Raw genomic sequence first — 27,026 nt, 5'->3', positions numbered from 1 at the left:
GGCTAGGGATGACATTTAAAGGGGGTCTCCAGTTTAAAAACAAACAAGCTATGCTTTACTTACCCGCAATAGGTCCAGTGTCAAGTCTCCGCCGTATCTGTCCGATATTGACTTCACTTAAACAGTGCTGCAGCCAATAACTGAGCGCAGCAGCTCAAGCCGTCAACTGATTGCAATGATATCGACGTTGACTACAATAACAGACAGAGTAATGAACAAGGATTTTCTGAAACCGGAAAACGCCTTTAAGTATCTTCTACGCTGGATTGGCGATTTCGGTTTGAGAGGTGTGGGGACCCCACAAGTTCTCCCCTGGCAGAAATGATCATGACAGAAGTCATGGAAAAGTTTTATTCAACTAAACGTATGATACAAACAAATATGTACAAAACAGGAGCTTTGTGTGGAGCGGTGGTGGCTTAGTCACTGTCACTACCATCACTAGATGCGGAGCCCTGCTCGCTGCCGCTCTGGTCCTCATTGTCCTGCTGGGAACGATCACTCCCGAAGGGACTACTGCTGGCGCTGCGGCTTCGGCTTCTTCTAGTTTTTTGCTCTTCTTCCTCCTCGCTGCCGCTGTCCTCTGCCTCCCGGCCACTCTCATTCTGGGCATCGTCGTCGTCATCATCATCATCATCATCGCTGTCGTCATCATCATCGCTTCCAAAGATCTCCTCCTTGTCTCGAGCGGCTCTGTCCTCCTCGCTGCTATCCTTATCCTCGTCTTTCTCTTCCTGGACGTCTTCTCGCTCGCTTTCGCTGCTGGAAGCCTCCCCTGCGCTTCCCTCCTTCTCACTCTCGCTGCCCTTGTCTCCCTCTTCTGCATCTGTGGAAAGACGAGGAACAATCAGGTTAAAGTGTCATCCCGAAACAACACTATCAACATGTACAGAAGATCAAGTGTAAAGGGATATTACCCCATAGATGGAATGCAAAAGTATGGGAAATACTGTAACACCCCGCCGTCTTTGCATAAACGCCTGTATAATAAACCTGGGATATCACAAATGTACGGCGAGGCGTCACTGGAGTAGACCAAATATGTATGTACTTATAGAAATAGGACATGATCTCCGTGTCTAGCCTATAAGTATCCAGAGGCCAAAGGGCCTGTTCTTCCCATATACCATAAACAATGTAATTACATATGTGTAAGAACAATAGTAAACATCAGATGGGAAGATGGTATTGCAGCATAGGAGTAGATAATAATAAATCAAGTAATATAGAAGTCCATGTTCTGCCCCAATAGCCTCCCAATGTAATACTCAACACAGGAAGTTAACGTAGATATACAGGGATGGGATAACCAATTCAGCGTCCCCTCACCCCGACGCGCGCTTCGCCGCCAGCTTCTTCTGGGGGCTGCTGGCGAAGAAACGGACGTCGAGGTGAGGGGACAGTTAATGAGTAGTGATGAGTGAGTGTACTCATTGCTCGGGTGACCTCCAAGTATTTATGACTGCACGGAGATTTCGTTTTCATCATGGCAGCTGAATGATTTACAGCTACTAGCCTGCTTGATTACATGTGGGGATTCCCTAGCAACCAGGCAACCCCCACATGTACTTATGCTGGCTAACAGATGTAAATCATTCAGCTGCGGCAAGAAAAACTAAATTTCTAAGCACTAAAAAAATACTTGGAGATCACCCGAGCGTGCTCTGGAAAACCCGAGCAACGAGTATACTCGTTCATCACTATTAATGAGTAATTGAGCTTTTCATCCTTTCTTTAAAAATTTAATTAGGTACCATCTTATTAATTAATTTTTTCCTATATAAAAATCCTCCCTCCTTGTTCCTTTTCAATTGGATCTATTACCTACCGTATTTTATTATATTTTTAATGGTGTGGTTTTTTTTCATGTTTTCACATGTTCTAGTCGCAGAAGATGATCTTTTATTGGACTATGTTTCACCTCTGACATCTGAGCTACCATCACAAGAACAATCCTTTAGAACATTGGACATAGTTCGGCCAAACTACAGGCATATGGGGATTCTGTGATATGCCTCTCATGCTTCGAATGAACATTGGGTGTAGCCGAATACCTGTTGTATGTATGCATTTTTTTTTTTATTTTGTTTTCTCTCTTTCTTTCCACAGTCTCTATTACCCTTTACATAGTGTTTGCCTTTCTGTTTTTTTGTTTCCCTTTCTTTCACTAAAGATTATTTTTAAGTTATGGATCTCGTCTGCACATGTAGTTTGAGTTGATAAGTGTTGTTTCAGTTTACATGAAGTGCCATTAGCATTAATGGTGGATACCCTCGTTTAACCAAAATATCATCCCGCAGCAGATCACGATCTACCGATATCATACTGACGTACCACCCTCTTGTGGCCGCAGGACGTCATTGTAAGAAATGAACGTCCATCGTTAAGATTCAGTTTTAAAACTTTGCATTTGGCAAAACATTGGCTGTATCGTCCCCGCTGCTTCTGTGTTTTTCCTTTCTGCATTTTCAGACATTTTGTGCTTAACCTCATGTCATCTAAATGGTTAGATAGTGACTGGGTGAAAGAAGAGCCCACTCTTACAACTTCCCCCACATGTCAGCCATCTTTGCATTCCTATGAAGCACTAAAATGCAATGCAACTGTGCACTGTTGTTTCAGGCGTTTAGTCTGTTTGGCGCCTGCTTGTTCCCTGCCCGTTTGTTGGCGCACAGTTATTACACCTCTGTCCCGATAAGTCAGTCCCGTGGTAATGTTGAGGTTTGTAAAAATTGAAAGGAACGGATGGCACTCACCGGTTACAAAACTTCTTTATTCCAATACTTTAAAACATCGGCATTGGGAGGATGGGAGCAGGAGTGGAATGGACGACTGGGTGACCAGTAGAAGAGCCACTGCAGCGCGAAACGGCTGTCGTCCATTCCATACCTGCTCCCATCCTCCCGACGCCGATGTTTTAAAGTATTGGAATAAAGACGTTTAACCGGTGAGTGCCATCCGTTCCTTTCAATTTTTGTATCCATTGTGGCTATTTTCTTTGGAGTGGCACCCCGGCTCAAGGAGCACTTACTGCTGTATATATGCCTGCAGCATCAGTTCATGCAATTACCTGTGCACTGAGTGGGCTTCCCCGCTGTGCGGATTAACACTTTTTTGGAGCTAATATTGAGGTTTGTGCCGTCGCTTACCTGATCCCTGAGCATCATGATCCACCTCAATCTCCTCTTCCTCCTCCTCGGGCTCGTGGTTCTCCAGCTGAGCTCTGCGGGCTTCCTACAAAGTCCAGGGGACACGATCACTAATGATGTTACCAGAACTTTTTCCTGGTCTCTGCACTGGTGTTCTGCAAACCATTTGGCAAAACTACAACTCCCAGGAAGCTTCACAACTTCAAAATATACTGAGTGTTGTAGTGCCACAGGTTGCAGATCACCACACTTTCCTTTTAGCCCCCCCGATCGTACCTGAGCCTCCAGCTCCTTCTCATTCATGTCTCGGTGTTTCACCACCAGCACGGCGTTTGTTCCGGACTGGACGCCGGCCTTCACCCTCCTCTTGCTGAGACGCACTCTGCAAAAATGGAAGAAACCTCCAGGTGAGATCACGTTGTAACCACAGTCTGCAATCTAAACACAGCCATGCCCCTCACATCTAAAAAAACACAGCAGTGACCTAAAGGGGTCTTCCCCTCACATGTGGTGACACTGCTAGGATAAGCCATCGCTTATGATTTGTGGGGCCCAACCTCTGGATCCCCACTTTCCTGAGCTCCAAATCCGCTTTGTATCCCCTTTATTGTCGGGATCGGAGGGAGTTCCAGATGTCGTCCCCGCCGGCGGAGCTTTCCCCACCTGTAACCATAAATGCCCCCCTACCTGGTCTCCAGCTCATTGTAGTAAACACCGTCGCCTTCACGGAAGATGAAGAAGTAGTTCTCCTCGTATCCCTTGCTGGCCTTGTTCTTCACATTCCAGTTGTACTCCCTGGCGATCTTGTAATCATATCTGTAGACATAATGGTTGTCTGGTTAATGGGATAACAAACGGCAAAAATAAAGAGATACAAAGGCAATCACTCCCAATGAGGACACAGAAGAGAAGCTGTGCACTTACATATCCTCCGCCATGTAGTCCAGACCTTCATCCTGGTCTCTCTTCCTCTTCCGCATGGTGTCGTCACCTGGCAGAAAGTAGGCCACAAACTGGTTCCCTTCTTCATCCATCATCCCCCTGCGGATACAGAGACACATGAATGAACCCAGTCTACTTATCAACCACAAACTGTTGCCGAGTTATACGGAGAGCTGTCCCCACCTGATCATGGCTTGTGACATCATCTCCAGCGCTGCCGTGCCCGTCGTCTCCTTAGGAGCAGGATCAGAGTCAAAGATGACCTGAGCGCAAGGATTGATCCACATCTGGGGACAGAGGAGGAGAATGAGCAACACTCTGCTTTACTTGCACACTTTAGGGGAGCTGAGCACAACCCAACATCTCCATACCTTAAAGTCGGGGAAGACTGGCATAACCTCCACAGGGGTGACACGCGGCTTGCTGTAATGCTGACTAATCTGAGGGAGGGAAATAAAGAGTTAATGTGTTATATTGGGGGGGAGGGGGGGGGCCTTTTCTTTTGTTCTTTGCACTTACAGGTTTCTGAGCATCTTCAAATGTCTTCTCGATGGCAGAGATCTGGCTGTCCCGGTCCTTGTAGATGTCCTCCTCGGTAAACTGCTGCTTGACGGACACCCCAATTCTGAGCACAAAAAAAAAACGACAGACATTAATAGAAACTGCACCGCTGTGGACCCATAAGAAGGTGCCCCCACCCCAAAAAAAAACAAAACAAAAAAAAAACAGATGGTGGATGGGGACATGGGCAGCCAATATGCAGGTATCCACCACGGAGTCTGCAGAGGCAGATCCACACAAAATCCTGCCGCTCTTCCTCCAGATTTCCCTGCAGATGAGCAGCCGACACGACGTCCTGCAGTGACATTACGATGACAGAGAGGCCACTGCTTTTTTCTTTTTTAATTTCTGCACTGAAACTTTACAATATTGTGTTTTTACTGCAGATTTAAGTGACCCCCAATCACGTCTATGGGGAAGATCCAAAATAAATATGCAGGAGAAACAAATCTGCAACATACGGTCTGACAATATGAGCAAAGTGCGGATGCGGCAACAGGGATCTCATCCACATCGCAGTTACCGGATTCTGAAAATCTGTATAATATCCAGAAAGTGAGAACACAACCTCACAGGTAATAAATGCTCCGTATCTGGACGGCGGTGGGAGAAGAAAGCACTAAGTGGCTGCATTCACATGTCCGGGTCTTGACTTATGGACTTGTGACCGTGTACAAGACAAATCCGGAACACGTGGACGGGCCTTGGAAAATTAAAGCACGTGTCCATCAGACGTTACCGCGTATATGAGGACTTCTCTCCGCGATGGGGACCAGACGCTCTACTACTCAGGAACAGTCAGGGGCAGGTATATATGGCATGCCCTTTTAATTTATCAGATTTGACAACAGCAACTGCTTACATTAATAAATAGACCTCTCAAGCCTGATGAGGCTGATGTAGTTGCTGTAAAACCCCCATGTCAGAATGGCCGTATAAATCATTACTATACCATCAACCAGGAAAACTTTCCAATAGGATCAAACCGCCACTCTGACATGGATTTTCACAGCAAGTTCCCTGGCCTCATCAGGTCTAAGAGCTATTTGATAACTGTGAAACCTGGTTACAGATTTGGGTTCAGACCAGTAGTTCGGGTGCAGAACAAAATTGCCAGAGACGTGCCATGGTAAGACCTGAGGGCTCTGAAGTCTGGAGACTTACCGCCATACTGTGCCGGCGAGGTATATAGACGCGATACATGTAACATCACTTACTTGACTTCGGGTTTCTCATTGGAGATGCCGTATCTGTTGAACTCGGTGGAGATGTACTCAGTCTTCCTCATCCAGGGGACGACTTTCGCATGCTGCTGAGATCTGCGGAAAGAACAGAGGAGTAACATGGAAATCCTCAGAATTTACAGGGGCGCAGAGCAGACATGTGGCCACGTAGGATCAGCTCTGGCTCAACATTTTGCATTCATTCCCACCAGTAACCAAAATTAGGGACAACTGCATAATATTCCAGGAGTTTGGTTCAATGAAAAGTGACTTGGATTATATGAGGTTTGCTCAGCAGACCCCCCCCCCCCCCATCATATGAGAGGACTGCGGACGGGCAGATATGTTACCAGCATCTACAACCAACCTCATGTTCTACCGCAGATCAAATATGGTCCAGTCGTTCTGCTAAATCTGGTATTGAGCCCCTGTTGGTCTGTCTACACAGCACCTTTTTAAAGAGGTCGTCCACTACTTTTACATTGACGGTCTATCCTTAGAATAGAGCATCAATGTCTGATCGGCCAGGGTCCGGCACTCAGGACCCCCGCCGATCAGGAGCTATCAGTGCCGGCCACAGGTTTTCACTTGCGGAGCTGCTCAGTCTTCTGGTAGTGGCTACCACACATCTTTCTCCTATTCAAATCAATAGGAGGTAGATGTGCAGTACCTGTCCGCGGCCGCTATCAGTAGACGGAGAATCTCCGCAACATTTCTAGCGGCCGCTGACACCGACAGCAGCTGATCAGCGGGGGTGACTGGGTGCAGATCACGATTAATGACCTATCCTAACGACAGACCATCAATGTAAGTAGTGGGAAACCTCTAAGAAAGATCATGCCTGTAATCCACCAGGTGGGACCAGTCAGTGTACAGGAGGAGGAGGAGGTGAGCTGTGACATCACCTATGTGAAAATCTCAGTAGTAGTGCAGACGTCGGGTTTAGACATTCCATATCTAACACTAAATTACTTTCTGGTGGAAAAAAAATAAACTGAATTAATGGGAACCTATCAGGTGATTATTGTTGCCCATACAGCATGAATTTCAGCCAGGTATAATATTCTCTGAAACGACCAGGGACTAGACTTTACGGCTCTACCCCTGGCCGCCTCTTCCCAGCGCTACGACAGGTGATTAACAGGTCTCCTCCATTTGTGTGCATAGAAAGAGACCTGATAATCAGCGGAGGAAGCGCTGGGAAGATCTTGTTTATTTTTTTAAACCCCGGAGCGTTTCGTAGAATAATACACCCGGCCGCAGTTGTGCAGCGATTCACTCTGCCCGAGACACCAGACCGTCTCCCCTTATTCTGCACTGCTTGATGCAGTCTGTACCTCTTGGAGCTGCTGGGAGCTTGAATTTCCTCCTCCAGAAGTTTCTCATCGGCGATATCCAGAAGAACTGCAATCACAAAGATGATAATGTATGATGCCGTGGGAGAGAGCGAAACCAGGACCCGTTCCGGCTCTGCTCCCGCTCTCACCATTGGAGTCGATCCGATAAGTGTCAGGGTTGATAAGGTCGATGGTGACCCCCAGGTCCGGCTCCGTCAGGAGGTCGTGTTTATGCTGCTTCTCCAAGGAGGTGGCTTTATACTGTACAAACCTACGAGGAGAAGGGGTGAAAGGAGAGGAGGACGCCTTCACCCCCCCAATGTACAACTCTCCCTCACTTACCTGTTCTGGTCAAATGGGTATGTGATGAACTTGGGATCGAAGGGAATATCCGGAAGACTGTTGCAATACTTCACTCGGCAAACGACTCCAGACCTGCGGGAAGAAGGACGGACGGTGAGGAAATGTATCATCTGTGTGCACATAACCGTGCATCTAGTATTCTGCTGGGATCCAGCATTGTGGCCAGGCGGGGGGAATTAAATGGAGGTCGCACAGTTAACCCCTTCCTGAAGTGGGACGTACATACACATCCCACATTTGTTGGATGCATTAGGCTCGGGATCTGCACCTGCTCTGTACACAGTGGGTATAAAACAGCCGGCATCGGGCTCTAGGGGCAGCCGGCCCAAACCACCACCGCCATTGCTGGCCCAGATCACGGACGTTTAACCATTAGGATGCCACAGCGCTTAAACAGTTCTTTCGCACAAGATTTTGACAAAACTGGGGTTTCTATAACAGCTATGGATCTACCGAAGCTGCCTCCATCTTTGTACCCCCATGAAATATAGCCCCTGACTGGGCTTCATAAGAAATTGTCTTTTTTTTTTTTTTTTTTTGGCTATATACCGCAGTATATAGTACAAGCCATCAACCTGGGGGGACTGAAAATAAAAGTGAAAGCTAATTGAAAAAAAAAAAAAAAAAAAAGGTTTAGTTTTTAAAAAAAAGTAATGTTTGACTCTCCCTCCTTGTTTCAATGTAAAAACAAAAAATAAAAGCCATAGTCACGTCCATAAAAGAGTTAAAAAAAAACAAAAAAAAAAACAAACTTGAAATGCTGCACTTTCTTTGCGATCAAAATGTACGTCCCCTGAAACGTTACCGATAACTGCAGCCCGCCGCGCAGAAAATGACCCCTCGAAGGAAAAAAAGAAGAAAAATAAAAGCTACCGGTGTCGGAAAATGGCGACACAAACCAGAAATGTATGTTTTCCTTCCAAAGTTTTCTCGACGAGTAGACTCTTGCACACGTTTGGTGTCGCGGCGCCGGCCTGCAGGGTCCCGTTAACGGAGCATTTCTACTTCAAGATGAACGTTGTTATAATGAAGCCTAAAAACAATGGCGGATTTGCGTTTCGCCGCACTTTTTTTTTTTTCGCGCCGTTTTCCGCTGCGTTATCCGGCGTCAATCAAATCTGCAACTTGTGCAGTAAAAACCGAGTCGTCGTGTGTCCGTGGGGGAAGGAAAAAGAGTGACGGCTCCTGAAAGAAGCGGAGAAAAAGCCAATGGCGCCAGGACGGGAATCCGCGGGGCGACATCGGCCTCCATTACTCACCGCTCCGGTAACGTGCGATGGGAGTTGGACCTGCGGACAGAAAACAACAATATAAGACAGAGGGAAAGAAGAACTGCAAGTCCCCGCGCGAACGGCAAGTCCCCGCGCGAACTGCAAGTCCCCGCGCGAACTGCAAGTCCCCGCGCGAACTGCAAGTCCCCGCGCGAACTGCAAGTCCCCGCGCGAACTGCAAGTCCCCGCGCGAACTGCAAGTCCCCGCGCGAACTGCAAGTCCCCGCGCGAACTGCAAGTCCCAGCGCGAACTGCAAGTCCCAGCGCGAACTGCAAGTCCCAGCGCGAACTGCAAGTCCCAGCGCGAACTGCAAGTCCCCGCGCGAACTGCAAGTCCCCGCGCGAACTGCAAGTCCCCGCGCGAACGGCAAGTCCCCGCGCGAACGGCAAGTCCCCGCGCGAACGGCAAGTCCCCGCGCGAACGGCAAGTCCCCGCGCGAACTGCAAGTCCCAGCGCGAACTGCAAGTCCCAGCGCGAACTGCAAGTCCCAGCGCGAACTGCAAGTCCCAGCGCGAACTGCAAGTCCCAGCGCGAACTGCAAGTCCCAGCGCGAACTGCAAGTCCCCGCGCGAACTGCAAGTCCCCGCGCGAACGGCAAGTCCCCGCGCGAACGGCAAGTCCCCGCGCGAACGGCAAGTCCCCGCGCGAACGGCAAGTCCCCGCGCGAACTGCAAGTCCCAGCGCGAACTGCAAGTCCCAGCGCGAACTGCAAGTCCCAGCGCGAACTGCAAGTCCCAGCGCGAACTGCAAGTCCCAGCGCGAACTGCAAGTCCCAGCGCGAACTGCAAGTCCCAGCGCGAACGGCAAGTCCCCGCGCGAACTGCAAGTCCCCGCGCGAACGGCAAGTCCCCGCGCGAACGGCAAGTCCCCGCGCGAACGGCAAGTCCCAGCGCGAACTGCAAGTCCCAGCGCGAACGGCAAGTCCCCGCGCGAACTGCAAGTCCCCGCGCGAACTGCAAGTCCCAGCGCGAACTGCAAGTCCCAGCGCGAACTGCAAGTCCCAGCGCGAACTGCAAGTCCCAGCGCGAACTGCAAGTCCCAGCGCGAACTGCAAGTCCCAGCGCGAACTGCAAGTCCCAGCGCGAACTGCAAGTCCCCGCGCGAACTGCAAGTCCCCGCGCGAACTGCAAGTCCCCGCGCGAACTGCAAGTCCCAGCGCGAACTGCAAGTCCCAGCGGGAACTGCAAGTCCCAGCGGGAACTGCAAGTCCCAGCGCGAACTGCAAGTCCACGCGTGAACTACAAGTCCCAGCGCGAACTACAAGTCCCAGCGTGAACTACAAGTCCCAGCGCGAACTACAAGTCCCAGCACTCTCTGTGAGGAAACAACAACAGAAAGACATGAGAGAAAGCCGCTCTGGGCCAGAAAACAACATGGAGAGGAGGAGGCCGGCCTCACACCGGGCCGGCAGCCTCCACGGTCAGTACTCACCGGTGACCGTCCTCCCGCTGGGCCTGAGTCTGTATAGTGGGCGCCATGATGAGGAGCCACCGACTGACTGCTGGCCACAACTCCCGGATTTGGGGTCCTCACTGGCTCCGCCCTTTGCTCTATTTTCGTTTTTTTTTTTTTTTAAACTTTCAGGCAAACGCCGTAAACAGACCTTAAAGGCCCCCAAAGTCCAAGAGCATGACGGGATATGTAGTTTTATTTTTTTGTAGGCGTGCGTCATGGAGATAAGAAGCGGAAAAGGAGGGACTAGACAACTAAGGTTGTGACGTAAGCAGGACGGTTGATTGACAGTCGGGATGACCAATAGGCTGCCGGCGTTGTGAGTGTACGGAACTGTGGTGCAGTGATGGCGGCGTCCATGAATCAGGCTTTAGGACCCCAGAGTCTAGGGGCTGGAGGGCCGCTCGGGGGAGCCCAACTTGGTCCCATGGGGAGTCAGCAACAGCAACTGGGACTCGCCCAGCAACAACAGGACTTCGACCCAGTGCAGAGATACAGGATGCTTATTCCTCAGCTGAAAGAAAGCCTGCAGGTACCGGCGAGCTACGGGAGCCAATCAGATCACTGCTACCTCAGTAGGATCTGCCATCTGATTGGTTGCTATAGAACACAAGGCAAAGCCGTCTTCCATAGTAACCAATCAGAGGACGTTTTTTTTTTTTTGTTTTCGCTTGGTTTGGAAATGAAAGCAGTGATGTGATTGGCTGCTATGGGCTCCAGTTCCTTTTTTTTCTATTTTATGGATGTGCGCTGACCTGTCATGGCGCTGACCACCATAGTGACGTTTGGATATGAGCAGCCATTTGTAACTGCTCTGGGTATTAGACTGGATTTGTTGGCCATAACAACCAATCACAGTTCAGCTTTCATTTCCTAACCTGCTTTGGGAAAATGAAAGCTGTGCTGCGATTGGTAGCCTTATCTAACCCAGTAAAACAGTCCCTGTTGCCCCTAGTAACCGGTCAGGTTCTGTGTCCTGTGCAGTACTGGACCCCGCACTGGTTGTTGGGGCGGCCTATAACACCTGCGCCTGGCACCTGTCCATTCACTAGTGACCAACAAGAAAAAATATGTTCATATATTCCCTTTTTTTTATCATCGTGGACAAGTTACATAATAAAAAAGAAATATAAATCATTGGCAAAACATAAAATGAAAAATGAGTCTCCTGCAATAGATTCTTGGTGTGATGTCAGCAGAAGGCATAGATATTGATGAAAATTGGAGGCAAATCGGAAAGAATTAATCCAGTGGATAATGGAGGATTGTATTGATGATTTTATGTATTTGCTGCTCCCTCCTTCTCCTGGGAGAAAATGATAAAATGGAAGCGACACATGTTGTGTAGTGAAGCGAGCGATAGGCATTGTGCAGGAGCTGCGGGGCCCCGGGGTAATGCTAGGGCTGTGGGGCCCACGTTGTGTCGGAGCTACTGCCCCGTCATATGGAGGCTGCAGGGTCTGGCATGGTGTCCAAGCTGTTGGGCCGGCATTGTGCGGGGCCCAGAGTCATGCAGGGGCTGCGGGGCATGGCGTCGTGTCAGAGCTGTGGGGCCACATGTCCTGCAGGGGGCTGTAGAACACCGGGTCGTGTGGAGACTGGTACCATGTAAGAGGTGTGGTGCTCGACGTTCTGTGGGACCTGGCGTCCTGCGGGGCCTGGCGTGGTGGCGTCCTGCGGGGCCTGGCGTGGTGGCGTCCTGCGGGGCCTGGCGTGGTGGCGTCCTGCGGGGCCTGGCGTGGTGGCGTCCTGCGGGGCCTGGCGTGGTGGCGTCCTGCGGGACTTTGCGAGGGGGTGTCCTGTGGGGCCTGGCGTGGTGGCGGAGCTGCCGGACTGGCATCCTGTGGGGCCCCACATTGTGTCCAAGCTGTTGGCCCAGTATTGTATGAGACCCGGCGTCGTGCGGGATCTACTGGATCCACGTCATGTTGGAGCTGTCTGCCTGGAGTCGTATGTGGGCTGTGGGGCCACACATCCTGCGGGGGGCTGTGGGATCCGGGTTGTGCGGAGACTGGCATCATGTAGGGCCTGTGGTGGTGGCATCCTGCAGGGCCTGTTGTGGTGGCCGAGCTGCCGGACCGGCATCCTGCGGGTCCCGGCGTTGTGTCCAAGCTGTTGGCCCAGCATTGTACGAGACCCGGCGTTGTGCGGGATCTACTGGATCAACGTCTTGTTGGAGCTGTCTGGCTGGCGTCGTATGTGGGCTGTGGGGTCTGGCGTCGTGTCAGAGCTGTGGGGCCACACATCTTGCGGGGGGCTGTGGGACCAGGGTCGTGCGGAGAATGGCGTCATGTAGGAGCGGTGGTGCTTCGTGTCCTGTGGGGGCTGTGGGGCCTGGTGCGGTGGCGAGGCTGCCGGACCGGCGTCTTGTGGGTCCTCGTGTGGTGGCATCCTGCGGGGCCTGGCATGGTGGCGGAGCTACTGGCCTGGCGTCCTGTGGGGCCTGAGGTGGTGGTGGAGCTGCCGTGGTGGCGTCCTCTGGGGCCTGGCGTGGTGTCAGAGCTGCCGGACCGGCATCCTGTGGGGCCTGGAGTGGTGGCGGACCTGCCGGACCGGTGTCCTGTGCGTCCCAAGGCTTGGGTCCTCACTGATGACGTATGACGCGCCGTCCTTTGGAGCCGCAGGAACGTTTCTGCTTTTTCTTTAATATTCTTCTTCTTATTTTTCAGAATCTGATGAAGATCGCAGCCCTGAATCTGGCCCAGAACACCAACATAGATAATGGACAGTAAGTATGCTGTACAGTTATGATAAGTGGCCCACAGAGGGCGCCGTAGTGGTGGCCCCACTGCATGTAAAGGGCTATTCTAAGGTTTGGAAGTTTTCCTGTATCTCGTGGACAGGGGATCACTTCCTGCACGCTGGGCCGTCACCGAGATCCTGTGCACATCTCCTGCTCTAGGTGACGCCGGCCGGCGATTGTGTCATGTATTATTGTATGTAGGGACATTCATGTTGTCCCGTGTAGCCGTAGCCCAGTCACAAGCCAGGCTTTATTGGAGAACCAAAATGGCAGCAACGTTGGCCTTTAGCAGACCCCCCAGACAAACCATCAGCACCATGCCATCACGTGGCAGCGGGAAACAGAGCATGTTCACATCGGAGACCCGGCCGCTATCAGTGATTGACAGCCGCCTCCAAATGGTCAAATGGCCATTATCGGAGCTGCCTCCAGTCGCTGCTGTTATCCCGGCTGAATAGCGTCGCCATCATCTGCTGCATGCAGAGCGCGCCATGTATGGCAGATCTCAGGAAAGGGTTAAGCCCTCCTACAGCTACAGGGGGGGAATGAAGGCGATAAAGGGTTAAAACCCTGTGCTTCTCCTTTAATGTGTGGATTATAATCTCCTCCACTAGCTGGCGCTGCAGGATAAAGAGGTCCATGGTACTGTGACCATGTTTGATAGTGCGACCATCATGTGATCAGCAGGAAAGAACTAGTTTGGCTTTGCTTCTTAAAGGGCCACATACAGGAAGAGTTCTACTAAAAGTGACTTTATACATGAGCTCGTTCTCCGGGGAAAAACATGGTGATCTATAGTGAAAAGAATACCGATACGGGATTATCCAATGGGGCAGACGTCCTTTCGGAACCAAACAGGGCAGGTCAGGGTGTATGGAGTGGGCTCATCTCCCCCAGGACAGATGCCGCAGAGACTGCAGCTAAGCTCCGATCACTGCTGGTAGCAGCTGACATCAATCACTGACAGCAGCATGTAAGCCATTCCATCCCGGGGCGCAAAATTCAGGAAACCCCTGAATTCCTCCCACCACTGTGGAGGGCCATTGGGTAGCCATGGCCTTGACAGCTGAAGGCCCCCATGGCTGCCATGTTGGTCCTGTGAAGCTTCATGGAGAGCATCATTTTCACTATATCCTACAATTCAGATGTATAAAATATACAAAAAGCGATTGGATAAGCGCAAATTCAGGTCCCCAAGGGGCTTTGTGGTAAGTGTCGCATGATTTTTTTTTTTTCCTCTCCTTGTACAATTTACGCTCAGTTATATGAGAATCGTGCCGCTGCGCCCTTCTCCCTCTCCTGGTACTACGTACGCTCAGTTACATGAGAATCGTGCCGCTGCGCCCTTTCCTGGTACTATGTACGCTTAGTTATGAGAATCGTGCCGCTGCGCCCTTCTCCCTCTCCTGGTACTACGTACGCTTAGTTATGAGAATCGTGCCGCTGCGCCCTTCTCCCTCTCCTGGTACTACGTACGCTCAGTTATATGAGAATCGTGCCGCTGCGCCCTTCTCCCTCTCCTGGTACTACGTACGCTCATTTACATGAGAATCGTGCCGCTGCGCCCTTCTCCCTTTCCTGGTACTATGTACGCTCAGTTACATGAGAATCGTGCCGCTGCGCCCTTCTCCCTTTCCTGGTACTACGTACGCTCATTTATGAGAATCGTGCCGCTGCGCCCTTCTCCCTCTCCTGGTACTATGTACGCTCATTTATGAGAATCGTGCCGCTGCGCCCTTCTCCCTCTCCTGGTACTATGTACGCTCAGTTACATGAGAATCGTGCCGCTGCGCCCTTCTCCCTCTCCTGGTACTACGTACGCTTAGTTATGAGAATCGTGCCGCTGCGCCCTTCTCCCTCTCCTGGTACTACGTACGCTCAGTTATATGAGAATCGTGCCGCTGCGCCCTTCTCCCTCTCCTGGTACTACGTACGCTCATTTACATGAGAATCGTGCCGCTGCGCCCTTCTCCCTTTCCTGGTACTATGTACGCTCAGTTACATGAGAATCGTGCCGCTGCGCCCTTCTCCCTTTCCTGGTACTACGTACGCTCATTTATGAGAATCGTGCCGCTGCGCCCTTCTCCCTCTCCTGGTACTATGTACGCTCATTTATGAGAATCGTGCCGCTGCGCCCTTCTCCCTCTCCTGGTACTACGTACGCTCATTTACATGAGAATCGTGCCGCTGCGCCCTTCTCCCTCTCCTGGTACTATGTACGCTCAGTTATGAGAATCGTGCCGCTGCGCCCTTCTCCCTCTCCTGGTACTACGTACGCTCAGTTATATGAGAATCGTGCCGCTGCGCCCTTCTCCCTCTCCTGGTACTACGCGCAGTCTCTTGCACCCGGTTTCGTTATAGCCAGCTCTGACACGACGCATTACTGATTGTGAGGTCGCAGGGTTTGGGATTTCTAACCTGTGGAGGCCGGCAGGTTGGGGGACCTAGATGTCCATTACAGTTACGTGTCTTTATGGGGGTGGCTATCTCTCTGAGCACTGGGTGAGGACCAGGTAGTTGTAATAATGGCCTTACTGGTTGTCACCCCACATTTCCAGAAATGGGTATGACTAAGCGTAAAGCAGAAATTCGACAAACGAGGAGATCAGTTACTGCAGAATTTCTGGGTTTAGATAAACGCTCTTTATTTGTGGAGGTCCCAGTCATGGTGGGCTGCTGGGACTGGCAGGTGAATCAGCCGGGGTTTCACTATGAAGATCTCGCCGTGTCTGACACCCAATGTCTCCACCATTTCTTGACTCATTCTGCAACTGCAAATGAGAAAAAAACAACCTAGTTTCACACGTGTTATGGAGCAGACCTAAAGGCTGCAGTGGGCTGGCTGGGCTGCAGAGCTGACGCTCGCACCACTTTCTCACGGGCCGTCGCTCTTGCATGCGCAGAGTCACATTCTTGTCATCAGTAAGCAGGAAATTAGACTGAACGCGATCAGGGAAAAACTGGGCTATTTTACATAACATGGCAGATCACTGTTTCACCTCACTTTTATGAGCAAAGTGTGTGTCAGATTTTCACTGCAGCTTTTTTTCCCCACCAGTAGTCTTAGCAGTCCTTCCCCACCCCCATCCCTATTGGTCACAGCAGTCGGCCCCCTTCATCCCCCAGTGGTGACAGCAGTCGGCCCCCTTCATCCCCCAGTGGTGACAGCAGTCGGCCCCCTTCATCCCCCAGTGGTGACAGCAGTCGGCCCCCTTCATCCCTAGTAGTCACAGCTAGGCAGAAGCAGCAGAAGCCCCCAGCACTTTATGTGATGTAAAATGAGGGCTGCTGGTTGCTTCCTCTGCCTAGTAAGAGCCATCTCTGCCCACTTTTTCCAGGGAAGATGGAGCTCGGATGCTGTTGGTAGTATACACTGGGGGCAGGGTGGAAGCGACTGACCACCAAATGCACAAAAACATCAGGAAGGGAAACTAGACCTGATTCTCAAATCGCCACAGCCGCCTGTTAACCCTTTAGTGAGCGTTCTGCTGGTCCAGGTCGCACTGCTCATCTTCTATCTCTCTACAGGAAGATCGGTGATGGCGGCGTTCAGAGGTTCGATAAGAGCCTGGAGGAGTTTTACGCCCTGTGCGACCAGCTGGAGCTGTGTTTGGTAAGTCACATGGTCGCTGTGTTATGTTTGCAGTCTTTAGATTTTAATGTCTTACTCCTGTGCAGTTAGTGGCCAGTGAGGGCGAGTGATCCTGCCCACGTACAGACGCTTTAGCTGCCATTTTGATTACCCCCTTGCTGACTTTCGTGACAAGTTGTCTGACTAATTTTACTTACCGTATATACTCTAGTAGAAGCCAAGGCACCCAATTATACCACAAAAAACTGGGAAAACTTCTTGCCTCGAGTATAAGCCTGGAAGGCACTGCCCCCTTCGTCCCCGTCCTGGTATGCATGGCCCCCTCATCCCTATCCTGGAATACATGGCCCCCTAATCCCTTTCCTGGAATACATGGCCCCCTCATCCCCATCCTGGTATACATGGCCCCCTCATCCCCATCCTGGTATACATGGCCCCCTCATCCCCATCCTGGTATACATGGCCCCCCTCATCCCCATCCTGGTATACATGGCCCCCCTCATCCCCATCCTGGTATACATGGCCTCCTCATCCCCATCCTGGTATACATGGCCCCCCTCATCCCCATCCTGGTATACGTGGCTCCCCTCATCCCCATCCTGGTATACATGGCCTCCTCATCCCCATCCTGGTATACGTGGCTCCCCTCATCCCCATCCTGGTATACGTGGCTCCCCTCATCCCCATCCTGGAATACATGACTCCTCATCCCCATCCTGGTATACGTGGCTCCCCTCATCCCCATCCTGGAATACATGACTCCTCATCCCCATCCTGGTATACGTGGCTCCCCTCATCCCCATCCTGGAATACATGACTCCTCATCCCCATCCTGGAATACATGGACTCCTCATTCCTATCCTGGTATACATGGCCTCCTCATCCCCATCCTGGAATACATGGCCTCCTCATCCCCATCCTGGAATACATGGCCTCCTCATCCCCATCCTGGAATACATGGCCTCCTCATCCCTGTCTTGGTATACATGGCCCCCTCATCCCTATCCTGGAATACATGGCCCTGTCGTCCCCATCCTGGTAAACATGGCCCCCATCTGATGCCAGCAGCTGATTTATGCTTGTAAGCAGAGATAACACAGGATCCACCATTCACAATAGGTGATATCACAGCTCACCTCCCCCTCCTGTACAATGACTGATAACACCTCTATATACAGTAGATAACACAGGATCCACCATTCACAATAGGTGATATCACAGCTCACCTCCCCCTCCTGTACAATGACTGATAACGCCTCTATATACAGTAGATAACACAGGATCCACCATTCACAATAGGTGATATCACAGCTCACCTCCCCTCCTTGTATAGAAGCATTAACTGAGCATGCTCTAATCTTGGTAAAGAAGGGAGAGGGAGGAGGTGAGCTGTCATGTCACCTATTGTGAATGGTGGATCCTGTGCTATCTACTGTATATAGAGGTGTTATCAGTCATTGTACAGGAGGGGGAGGTGAGCTGTGATATCACCTATGGTGGATCCTGTGTTATCTACTGTATATAGAGGTGTTATCAGTCATGACTGATAACACCTCTATATATGGTAGATAACACAGGATCCACCATTCACAATAGGTGACATCACAGCTCACCTCCTCCCTCTCCCTTCTTTACCAAGATTAGAGCATGCTCAGTTAATGCTTCTATACAAGTAGGGGATTACATTATTCAGGACATCCCCACTGCAGTCCTGTGAGCGGAGGGGGAGACGGCACTGGAGCCGCAGGGACTTCTGTAGACAAGTACTGCTGGTATTGGTATATTTTACCTAAGTGCCCCATTTTATGGAGATGGACCATCCCTTTAAGGTCCTTTTATTCTCTTTGGAAACATGAATACGTTTCTAATATACTGTCCTCACAATAGCTGCTTGCTGTCCGTGAATGGACGGTCATTGCTTCCACCCTAATATGCGCCTCCTTTTTAAGAAGCCCGCACCTCCTTATTAAATGAGCCTACATAAGATTACAGGGGTCCTCCCATCTTAGTGATGGATTAGGGTCTGACATCTGGGAATACCGCAGCTCTGAAGGGGCAGCACCCACTTCAGTCTCCCAGCCGCACTTGCATCAATCAGACGCCCCTTTAAGGGGGACTCGGCACTGCGGCCTTTTCCTTCTCAGTGATGGCACCTTTTAGTGATGTCATCATTTACTGAATAGGGAATACCCCTTTAATACTTGAAGTATTAGGAACTTACAGAACTTTTTTTAATCTTGATACTCGAAGATATTGTCCAGGATTAGAAAAACTTTTGCTGCCTCGTTAGAAACAGCGCCACCCCCCCACATGGGTTGTGTCTGGTATTGCAACCCGGTCACACTGAAATAAAAGGAGCTGAGCTGCAATACCGCACGTTGTCTGAGGAGGCGCTGTCTCTGAGGAAGGGCGAGCAGCCATGTTTTTCTTACCCTGGACAATCCCTTTTAATTAAGATTTAAAGGGATAATAGGGTCGGGGTCTCCGGCTTTCTAGATTGAGCTTTATCGCTGCATATTTCTGAGGAATCCCTGGAATGTAAATGGATGAAACAGGAGCCATGCTTCTCCCGTCACAGCTGGAGTTAATATTATACGCCGGCACATTCGCAGGGGAAGGGAGGTGTCGCTGCGGTGGTGGTGGTGGAGTCATACGAGTGGGCCGCGGGCTCCGGAAGTCGGGGGCGTGAGAAGGATCGGCAGATCAGGATTACAGGAATTTGGGGAACAGCTCTTGCTGAATGTTGACCTCTCCTACCTCCTTTTTTTTCCTTTTTGTTTCAGCGCCTCGCTTACGAGTGCCTCTCTCAGAGCTACGACAGTGCCAAGCACTCCCCGACCCTGGTGCCCACTGCCACCAAACCGGACGCCGTGCAGACCGAGAGCCTGCCCTACACCCAGTATCTGGGCATGATCAAGTCTCAGATCTCTTGTGCCAAGGACATACATAACGCCCTGCTGGAGTGCTCCAAAAAGATCATGGGCAAGACGCCAACTTCACAGGGCGTCTTGTGACCCTCTCCACACCATTGCGTCATTATTGCTGTGATTGGAGACAAGACTCTGCTTCTTTTTTTTTTTTTTTTTTTTTTTTTTTTTTTTTTTTTTATAGGCATTAGCAATGGCTCGTCCTTGCTTCAGTCCCCTCCAGGGGACGTCCGGCTTCTCAAAATGACCCACCGCCGTGAACTTAGACACGCTCATTGTGTTAGACGGAAATCTACAGGATGGATAAAATCCTTCTAACTCAATTTATTTTTTCAAGATCTCTGCTTGCTGTGGGTGCGGGCGATCCTGACCTGTGCTCTCATTCCCTGACAGAAAGGGGCAAACTTAAAAGAAAAGCTGTCAGGAATTAAAGCACAAAGGGCATGAATTAATCATTTCCGGAGGGGTGTGTAAGTCTCGTGTCTTTGATGTTGTTGCACCAAACTCTTCGGAACGGCGCGTGTAGGTCATGAATTCTGAGCAAAATAAAGTTTCTTATTTTTGTCCTTTTTTTTTACTTTTTTTTTCTTCTTTTTTTTAGACTTTAGTCGCCAAATCCGCGCTACCATTTCTGGCGTACGTGAAAGGGGGACGGACTGAAAAATGTTGTGACTTTTGAAAACCCTGAAATTGGTAAATCGTTTATAAACATCTGGAAACTCCAATTCTCTCCTCCCAACATAAGACAAAAAAAATCCAACGGGTATAAACTAAACACTAAAAGGGTGCAAAAAAAAAGTCAGAAAAAGCCGCAAATATATTGAATCAGTCCAAAGACTTCTGAGAAATCTGCAACAGTTTTGATTGCACAATGTTGGACGCCCCTTTAAGGGCTGGTTGACACAACTGCATAGAAGCGGTATTTTCTTGTTAAGGGGTTTTTCCCATCGCCAAGATCCTATCCCTATATGTAGTAGGTGTAATAATAATAATATTGGCAAATACCTCCAATTAGAAATGTAGTATAGTTCTTCTGATTCGCTATGTCTCTTTCCTCATGTGCAAGTTTTGCAGGACCTTAGGTATCCACGGTTATGACCACTGGCAACTAGCTAACTATCACTATATTAGTGTTTGTAACCATGGAAACCTAAAGCCCTGCAATGCCTGCACATGAGGAAAGAGATGGCAAATCAGAAGAACTATACTACATTTCTAATTGGAGGTATTTGCCAATATTATCATTATTACACCTACTTCATATTGGGATAGGTTCATGGAGATGGAAATACCCCTTTTAAGCCCAAATTAAAGGGAGTCATTCCAACTTGTAAAGTGATCTAGTGCCACCAGGATAAGATCTCGGAATGAAAGTCGCCACGGCACTGATTGATCGCAGGGTTAATGCACTGGGAAGTCACAGTTTAAGTGCATGGACACTCCCCCAGTGCCCATCCAGCCTCATTTGCATATGACTTCTACTCCAGATTTCTCATGACTGGTGCGTCGGATTTCTGAAAAGATAAGATGTAATTTTTATAGCTGTACCACTATTGCCATATGTAGAAACCTGCCCTTTAAGAGTGGCCGATACCTTCAGAGTGCTGTCTACTGATGCTGCGTACAGTAGCCAATGGCATATTCCTGTACACGGCCGTAACCCTTTATTTTGCACCCGGTAGAGGCAGGTTGTCTTATATTATGGGTTATTCACGCATATAATTAATTCAGAAATTAGAATAAGAACCAGGAATAACATTTTTTTCAGTACATTTTTTTCAATGTTTTTATACTTTACCTTTAAGAATAGGCCCATGGTGGACTAAAAAAAAAAATGGATACTCGCCCAACAGACCCCTGTTATTTCTCCACACTGCTACTCATGTCTTCATACTGATTTTATTGCTTTCAGTCTGCAGGTGGTGGACATGACCACTGCAGCCAGTCAGCAGACCTTGATTGGCTGCAGCGGGAGCATTATGTCCGTTGCTGGAAGTAGGTTAAATGGGCAGTGGTGTGGTGGAGCGGAGCGGGGTGTATTTGTCCCTACACCCCAGTTTCATCAGGATCGTTTATATAATGTTTATGGTATTGTGACACTCTGGAATAAGGAGGATCAGGCATGTTAAATGTCAACATGCCCAATCCAGAGGGGTCACATATATCGGGGTGGTCTGGAGGAATAGCTGCCAGGGTTCTTAGATGTATGAGCATCAGGGACGTAGTAGGGAGCTAGGTCAAAGATGGAGGTCCCAAATTGGGTCCTCTCTCGGACATCCTGCACCTTCTCCTTGACAGGTGTTGTTTCTTGCCATCTCTACAGGTGTTGTTTCTTGCCAACACTTCCAATATAAGGGGGAGACCTCACTAAATTTCCGGGTACCACCGAACCTGTTTGAAACCTTAAGGAAACCAGCGATTTGGGTGTGGGGTTTTATTCAGGGAGGGTAGTGGGCTGGGCATGCCATCAGTAAAGAGGTACGACTGAAAGTCAGCAGCCGCAAATGGTCTCCGGAACGTGATTTTTCCACTGAATTAACCCAGCATCAGACTTCTGATCTTTTCCTCAAGAACCAGGAAGATTTGGATGAGCCACGTCTAGATCATCAGTTTACTTAGAAGCGATTTCTTTCTCTATTTTCTTCATAGGATAAAAAAAGATCGTCTGCTCGACCACAAAAAAAATAAAAACATTTCTTAAGTTTTTATTTTGTCTGTCAGTTAATACTTGTGAAAAAGGAAGGAACCCGAAAAAGAGAACTGAGACCCGTGAAAAGAGAAATTATACAAAATCTGAAAAATCCCCAGAATTATGATGCAAAAGGCAAAAAAAAATATTTTTTTTTCCATTTCTAATGTTATTGTATGGACCAAGCCCCTGTGTTTAAAATTGTGGAAGCTCTCGTCTAGGGCTGGGGGCGCTGTTGCATTGGTGTCTATTGAAAGTTCAACGCACTAGTGGTGGTGAAAGGTGGTATTGCATCTTACTTTTTTTTTGTTTTTTTTTTCTTCAGTTATTTATTCCAAAGGTGCGAATTATGGTGCAAGTTTTCTGCTTCCAATTCGGGCAAATTTTGTTGTGAATTTAATGCATATTTTACTATCTGATGCCTATCCGAGAAATTGGTTGTAGTCTGTTACCCTGGAGACACATTGATCTGAAAATTTGGGAGACAGGAGCGCATTGAGGGGAGTATAAACTGAATAGAAAGCTTGTGACTTTTTATTGAATCTGAACTGTTTCCTATGAACCCCTCTAAGCAGCTAATTCTGCCATCTTGTGCTTGCGTCCCCCCCATGCTCTCGGATTTGCCCCCGGAGTGCCGTCCATCGTCTCTAACGTCTCCACTGCCCGGGGATTTTCCACATTTTACAGATTGCCTCTCTTCCACTTCTCTGTTCCAGCTGTTGTGATTCAGTCTTGGGACACTCAGTTCCTAGTACAAAACCGCGCTGTTGGGGAAGGAAGAGACGAGTTGCTAAATATTATGTTCCTGAAAGAATTGTGCCCCGAGGGTCAACGTGTTACAAGACATAAAAAACACGGGACTGCTGCCTTCTGTGTTACTGCTCAGCAGATCTTGGTGTGCAGCCATGTTCTTACAGTACTGGCTCATACACGTTCACGCTCTTAAAGGGGCTTCATGCCTTGGAAATACAGACTTTAATTGACAACAAAAAAAAAAACGCAGTCCCATATGGCGGTTCTCTGCCAGGTCCTATCGCGTGTCTCTGCTTGCTGCACCGGAGAGCCGCAAGCCTCATCAGAAGCCCACCAGTAACTCCAGAAGTGCGCTCCTGAAGATCAGTAAGGAGCGAAACCTCTCAAGTTTTGTCATTTCACTTTCCTTTTTTTTTTTTTTGTAACTATGGACTTGCTGAATGGCCCCTCCACCGTACTGGATGATCCTGCTTAGGACCACGACTGGCATTCAATAATGGGTTCCTGTGCATGCTATGTCCTCTGCTGAGCTTTTGGTCACATGCTCTGCCTTTTTTTTTATTAGGACTAATAAAAGATATGTCCCTTTGTCATTACATCCCAAAATGAATGCAGATCACGCACAAGACATTGTAAATAAATATAGACCCCGAAAACGGACTTCCTTAAAAGAACAGAAACCTTCTGACTTCAAAAAGACGCCACATCGGAGCACTTATTTATGAAGACCCCAGACCAGCCTCGGCATTTTAGTGAAAACAGACTAGACCCCCATTTATACAGATACCTGCCTGTCCTCTTTCCTGCATCCTCACTGGGTGCAGCCGCAGTCAAAGTCCTAACCGGGGACAAAAAAGATGTGGCTTCCGGGAGACTCTTTTTTTTTTTTTTTTTTTTTTCTTTTTTCGGTGAGCCTCCCTGCATCAAAATAAAAAAATAAAAGAAAAATGGCCGACTACAGATCTGTATAGATGGGAGGGTTGGACCTCTGCATCCAGTCCTTTGGTGGACCCTGGGGACTGCAGTCCAACCTTGAACATACCCTTAGGTTGAGTTAACCCATTGTAATACTGTGCTGCGCAATGACTGTACAGCTGTCAAAATTTTATGAAGTCAGACATGGATGTCCACTGTTACGCACCTGTCCTGGATCTGTTCTTTGCCTCCCGCACCCCCCGTCCGATAGACTATGTTGTGCTCCATGTTGGGCTTTGCAGATGGCCCGGCGTGATCCCATGTGAGCATCCGCCCGGACCTATACAGTATAAGGCCCACCAAGACACACACCTGTGTGTTGATATTAAGACTTCAGTATTGCTAGACTCTAGTTTGTTCCATACACCTCAATCTGCTCACCAACTTACATTTGGTCTCCTGGACGTCTCCTGCTTGCCTGCGGTTTCCTGCATCCTGCTTGTGGTCTCCTGGACGTCTCTCGTCTGCCTGCGGTTTCCTGTATACCGCCTACCTACCTGTGCCTTCCTGGACATCTTCCACCTGCCTGCGCTTTCCTGCATTCTTCTTGTCTCCTGGACGTCTCCCTACCTGCCTGTGCTTTCCTGGACATCTTCCACCTGCCTGCTGTTTCTGGCATCCCGCCTACCTGCCTGTGGTCTCCTGTCCCTCGGCTGTTCATGACCCGCGTGTCCCTCCTATCTGCTGCACTGACGTCCATGGCCTGTGTGCCCACCCGGACCTTGGGCTTGAAGGACACATATGACCTGGTGAGCCTAGCTTCAACAGAAGTGAAAGAGGAGTTGTAATTTTCCATAGAGGCATTTAGGAACTTTTTTCTAAAACTGTTGCATGCAAAAAAAAAAACACCAGCCATAAATGTTCCTTAGTGACGCTCACAGGGAGGACACGGCTAGTGCGGATGACCCAAGCTACCTTTCTGTAGTGTCACAGCCTGTCATATAATAATATATCAGTATATCAGACTTTTACTGTTCTAATCAATGATGATGTTTTTTTAGATCCAAGTTTTTCATATTTATGTTGTCCACCAGGGGGCGCAAAGCTGTCACTGTGCTGGGTCTCTGCGACAACCATCTCAAAACGCATATCCACAAAACACACAGTATTTTACAGTAAGTGACAAAACGTTTCTTGTAAAGTGACAGACAAAGAATATGCAAAGTATTCTTCTATGAATCAGAAAAGCATGGCACGCCTAAAATGAAACAGATTCTACTACAGGTGCTTCTCACACAATTAGAATATCATCAAAAAGTTAATTAATTTCAGTTCTTCAACACAAAAAGTGAAACTCATATATTATATAGAGTCATTACAAACAGAGTGATCTATTTCACGTGTTTATTTCTGTTAATGTTGATGATTATGGCTTACAGCCAATGAAAACCTAAAAGCCATTATCTCAGTAATATATATGAGAAATAAAACACTGGAAATCGGTAACATGAATGACAATATATAACAGTACTGAGCAGTGCAGCTGTGAATCCAGCACTGTTGTGAAAGAAATACTATAAAGCAGCAGCATGGAGGACATTATTTAGCAATACTGAGTAGTAAAGCTGTGAATCCAGCACTAGAGTGGGATAAAATGTTAAAAAACTAAAATAAACCAGCATGGAGGACATTATACAGCAGTTCTAAGCATTCAGTGCCAAAATGGCTCTGAATCTATTCCTTTTCTTCCACATATCTATTTAGTTTTTTTGTGGCTATAGGCCTTGTGTGTATGAGCAGTTCTAAGCAGTGTATCAGTGAGTCCTGCCCTGGGGGTGAGATAAAACACTAGAAAATTTAGAAGACAATATACAGCAGTGCCGAGCAGTGTAGCTGTGAATCCAGTAATGGGGGTGATGTAAAGCACTAGAAAGCATGGAAGACCATATACAGCAGTACTGAGCAGTGCAGCTGTGAATCCAGCGCTCGAGTGAGAGAAATACATTTTTGATATTAGCAGCACGCTGATGGAGGACATTCATTATACAGCGGTACTGAAAATTGTAGCTGTGAATTCAGAACTGGAGTTAAAAAAAAAATGGCTAAAAAGCAGTAGCATGGAGGACATTATACAGCAGTACTGATTAATGTAGCTGTGAATCCAGCTCTAGTACACTTACTAGAAAGCAGTAACGTGGAGAACATTATACAGCAGTAATGAGCTATGAATTTATCTCTGGGTAAGCATGGTCTCTGCCTTTCTCTGATCTGTTTGTCTGCTCCAACTTCCCCCTACCCTTGCCATAGATTTCAATACGCAGCTGTAATGTGACCCCTCAGTGAGCGGTCTGTCTGTCTTGTTTTGACCAAGACCTATTCCAGCAGTGAATGATGAGTTCAGGAGACGAAGGAGGGCAAGAAACCGACATCTCTGATAAGATACATTACGAGGCTTCTCATATCCAGCGTTCCTATTGTTTGCTGAAATGACAGTGATCGTTTAATAATTACCTTTCCAGTTCTGCTTATCGTTTGTCGTCTGAAGGTCTATTTTCTCAGGCTGACCTTTGATACGTGGCAGTCAGACTTTCAGACCACAAGTGGAGACGCCACGTATGGAGGACACCACCAGCAATGACTAGGCTGACTCCACTGGGGTGAAAGTGGAACATTTTGATTCTTTTATTTTTGACATCTAGAACATAAGTTCATATAAACCACAACCTGTTGGCGCTGTGTCTGACTTTGTCATTTCATGAAATGTCACTGCTCTATGGTTTTTTGTTGTTTTTTTTGCGTTTCTCTGATGACACTTTTTTTTTTTCTTTCCAGTGGGTAAATTCAGTGAAATAAATAATTTAGAGGAAAATTGTGCAAATTTGAAATTCTTATTTCAAAACAAAAAGAATGTTTCCGGCTGTGAAACTCTGAATAATGCAGTCTCGGGCTTCATGTTATAACGCGGTGCCTTAGGTCTTTACACGACCTGTCAATTTCCAAAAATGTATAATTTTTTTACCTGGTGTAAAGGTACCGTCACTTTAAGCGACGCTGCAGCGATCTAGACAACGATGCCGATCACTGCAGCGTCGCTGTGTGGTCGCTGGA

General features: G+C 48.6%; 2 protein-coding genes across 2 annotated transcripts; one reads left to right on the top strand and one right to left on the bottom strand.

Annotated features, from left to right (window-relative positions):
- Window positions 1-337: 337 nt before the first annotated feature.
- PAF1 (PAF1 homolog, Paf1/RNA polymerase II complex component) lies at window positions 338-10,398 on the bottom strand. Its single transcript, XM_069746518.1, has 14 exons — window positions 10,279-10,398; window positions 8,835-8,864; window positions 7,555-7,647; window positions 7,362-7,483; window positions 7,213-7,279; window positions 5,870-5,971; window positions 4,611-4,716; window positions 4,463-4,531; window positions 4,275-4,378; window positions 4,074-4,190; window positions 3,837-3,965; window positions 3,426-3,531; window positions 3,150-3,234; window positions 338-826 (listed from the first exon to the last, which is right to left on the bottom strand). The coding sequence occupies exons 1-14, from the start codon at window positions 10,323-10,325 to the stop codon at window positions 420-422; spliced, it is 1,584 nt and encodes a 527-aa protein (XP_069602619.1). The 5' UTR covers window positions 10,326-10,398; the 3' UTR covers window positions 338-419.
- A 204-nt stretch (window positions 10,399-10,602) lies between these two features.
- MED29 (mediator complex subunit 29) lies at window positions 10,603-22,267 on the top strand. Its single transcript, XM_069746519.1, has 4 exons — window positions 10,603-10,831; window positions 12,969-13,027; window positions 16,571-16,655; window positions 19,418-22,267. The coding sequence occupies exons 1-4, from the start codon at window positions 10,646-10,648 to the stop codon at window positions 19,646-19,648; spliced, it is 561 nt and encodes a 186-aa protein (XP_069602620.1). The 5' UTR covers window positions 10,603-10,645; the 3' UTR covers window positions 19,649-22,267.
- Window positions 22,268-27,026: the final 4,759 nt, after the last annotated feature.

This window comes from Ranitomeya imitator, chromosome 2 (genome assembly GCF_032444005.1).
Source record: "Ranitomeya imitator isolate aRanImi1 chromosome 2, aRanImi1.pri, whole genome shotgun sequence".
Taxonomy (NCBI): domain Eukaryota; kingdom Metazoa; phylum Chordata; class Amphibia; order Anura; family Dendrobatidae; genus Ranitomeya; species Ranitomeya imitator.
This window is presented reverse-complemented; position numbering and strand designations above follow the sequence as displayed.

Excerpts from the sequence above, each read along its gene's own strand:
- PAF1 (XM_069746518.1), bottom strand. The coding sequence starts at position 10,325 with ATGGCGCCCACTATACAGACTCAGGCCCAGCGGGAGGACGGTCACCG. Across the intron at positions 8,865-10,278 it reads CAGCGGGAGGACGGTCACCG|GTCCAACTCCCATCGCACGT; the intron begins GTGAGTACTGAC and ends TTCTGTCCGCAG. Across the intron at positions 7,484-7,554 it reads TACCCATTTGACCAGAACAG|GTTTGTACAGTATAAAGCCA; the intron begins GTAAGTGAGGGA and ends TTCTCCTCGTAG.
- MED29 (XM_069746519.1), top strand. The coding sequence starts at position 10,646 with ATGGCGGCGTCCATGAATCAGGCTTTAGGACCCCAGAGTCTAGGGGCT. Across the intron at positions 10,832-12,968 it reads AGCTGAAAGAAAGCCTGCAG|AATCTGATGAAGATCGCAGC; the intron begins GTACCGGCGAGC and ends CTTATTTTTCAG. Across the intron at positions 16,656-19,417 it reads ACCAGCTGGAGCTGTGTTTG|CGCCTCGCTTACGAGTGCCT; the intron begins GTAAGTCACATG and ends TTTTTGTTTCAG.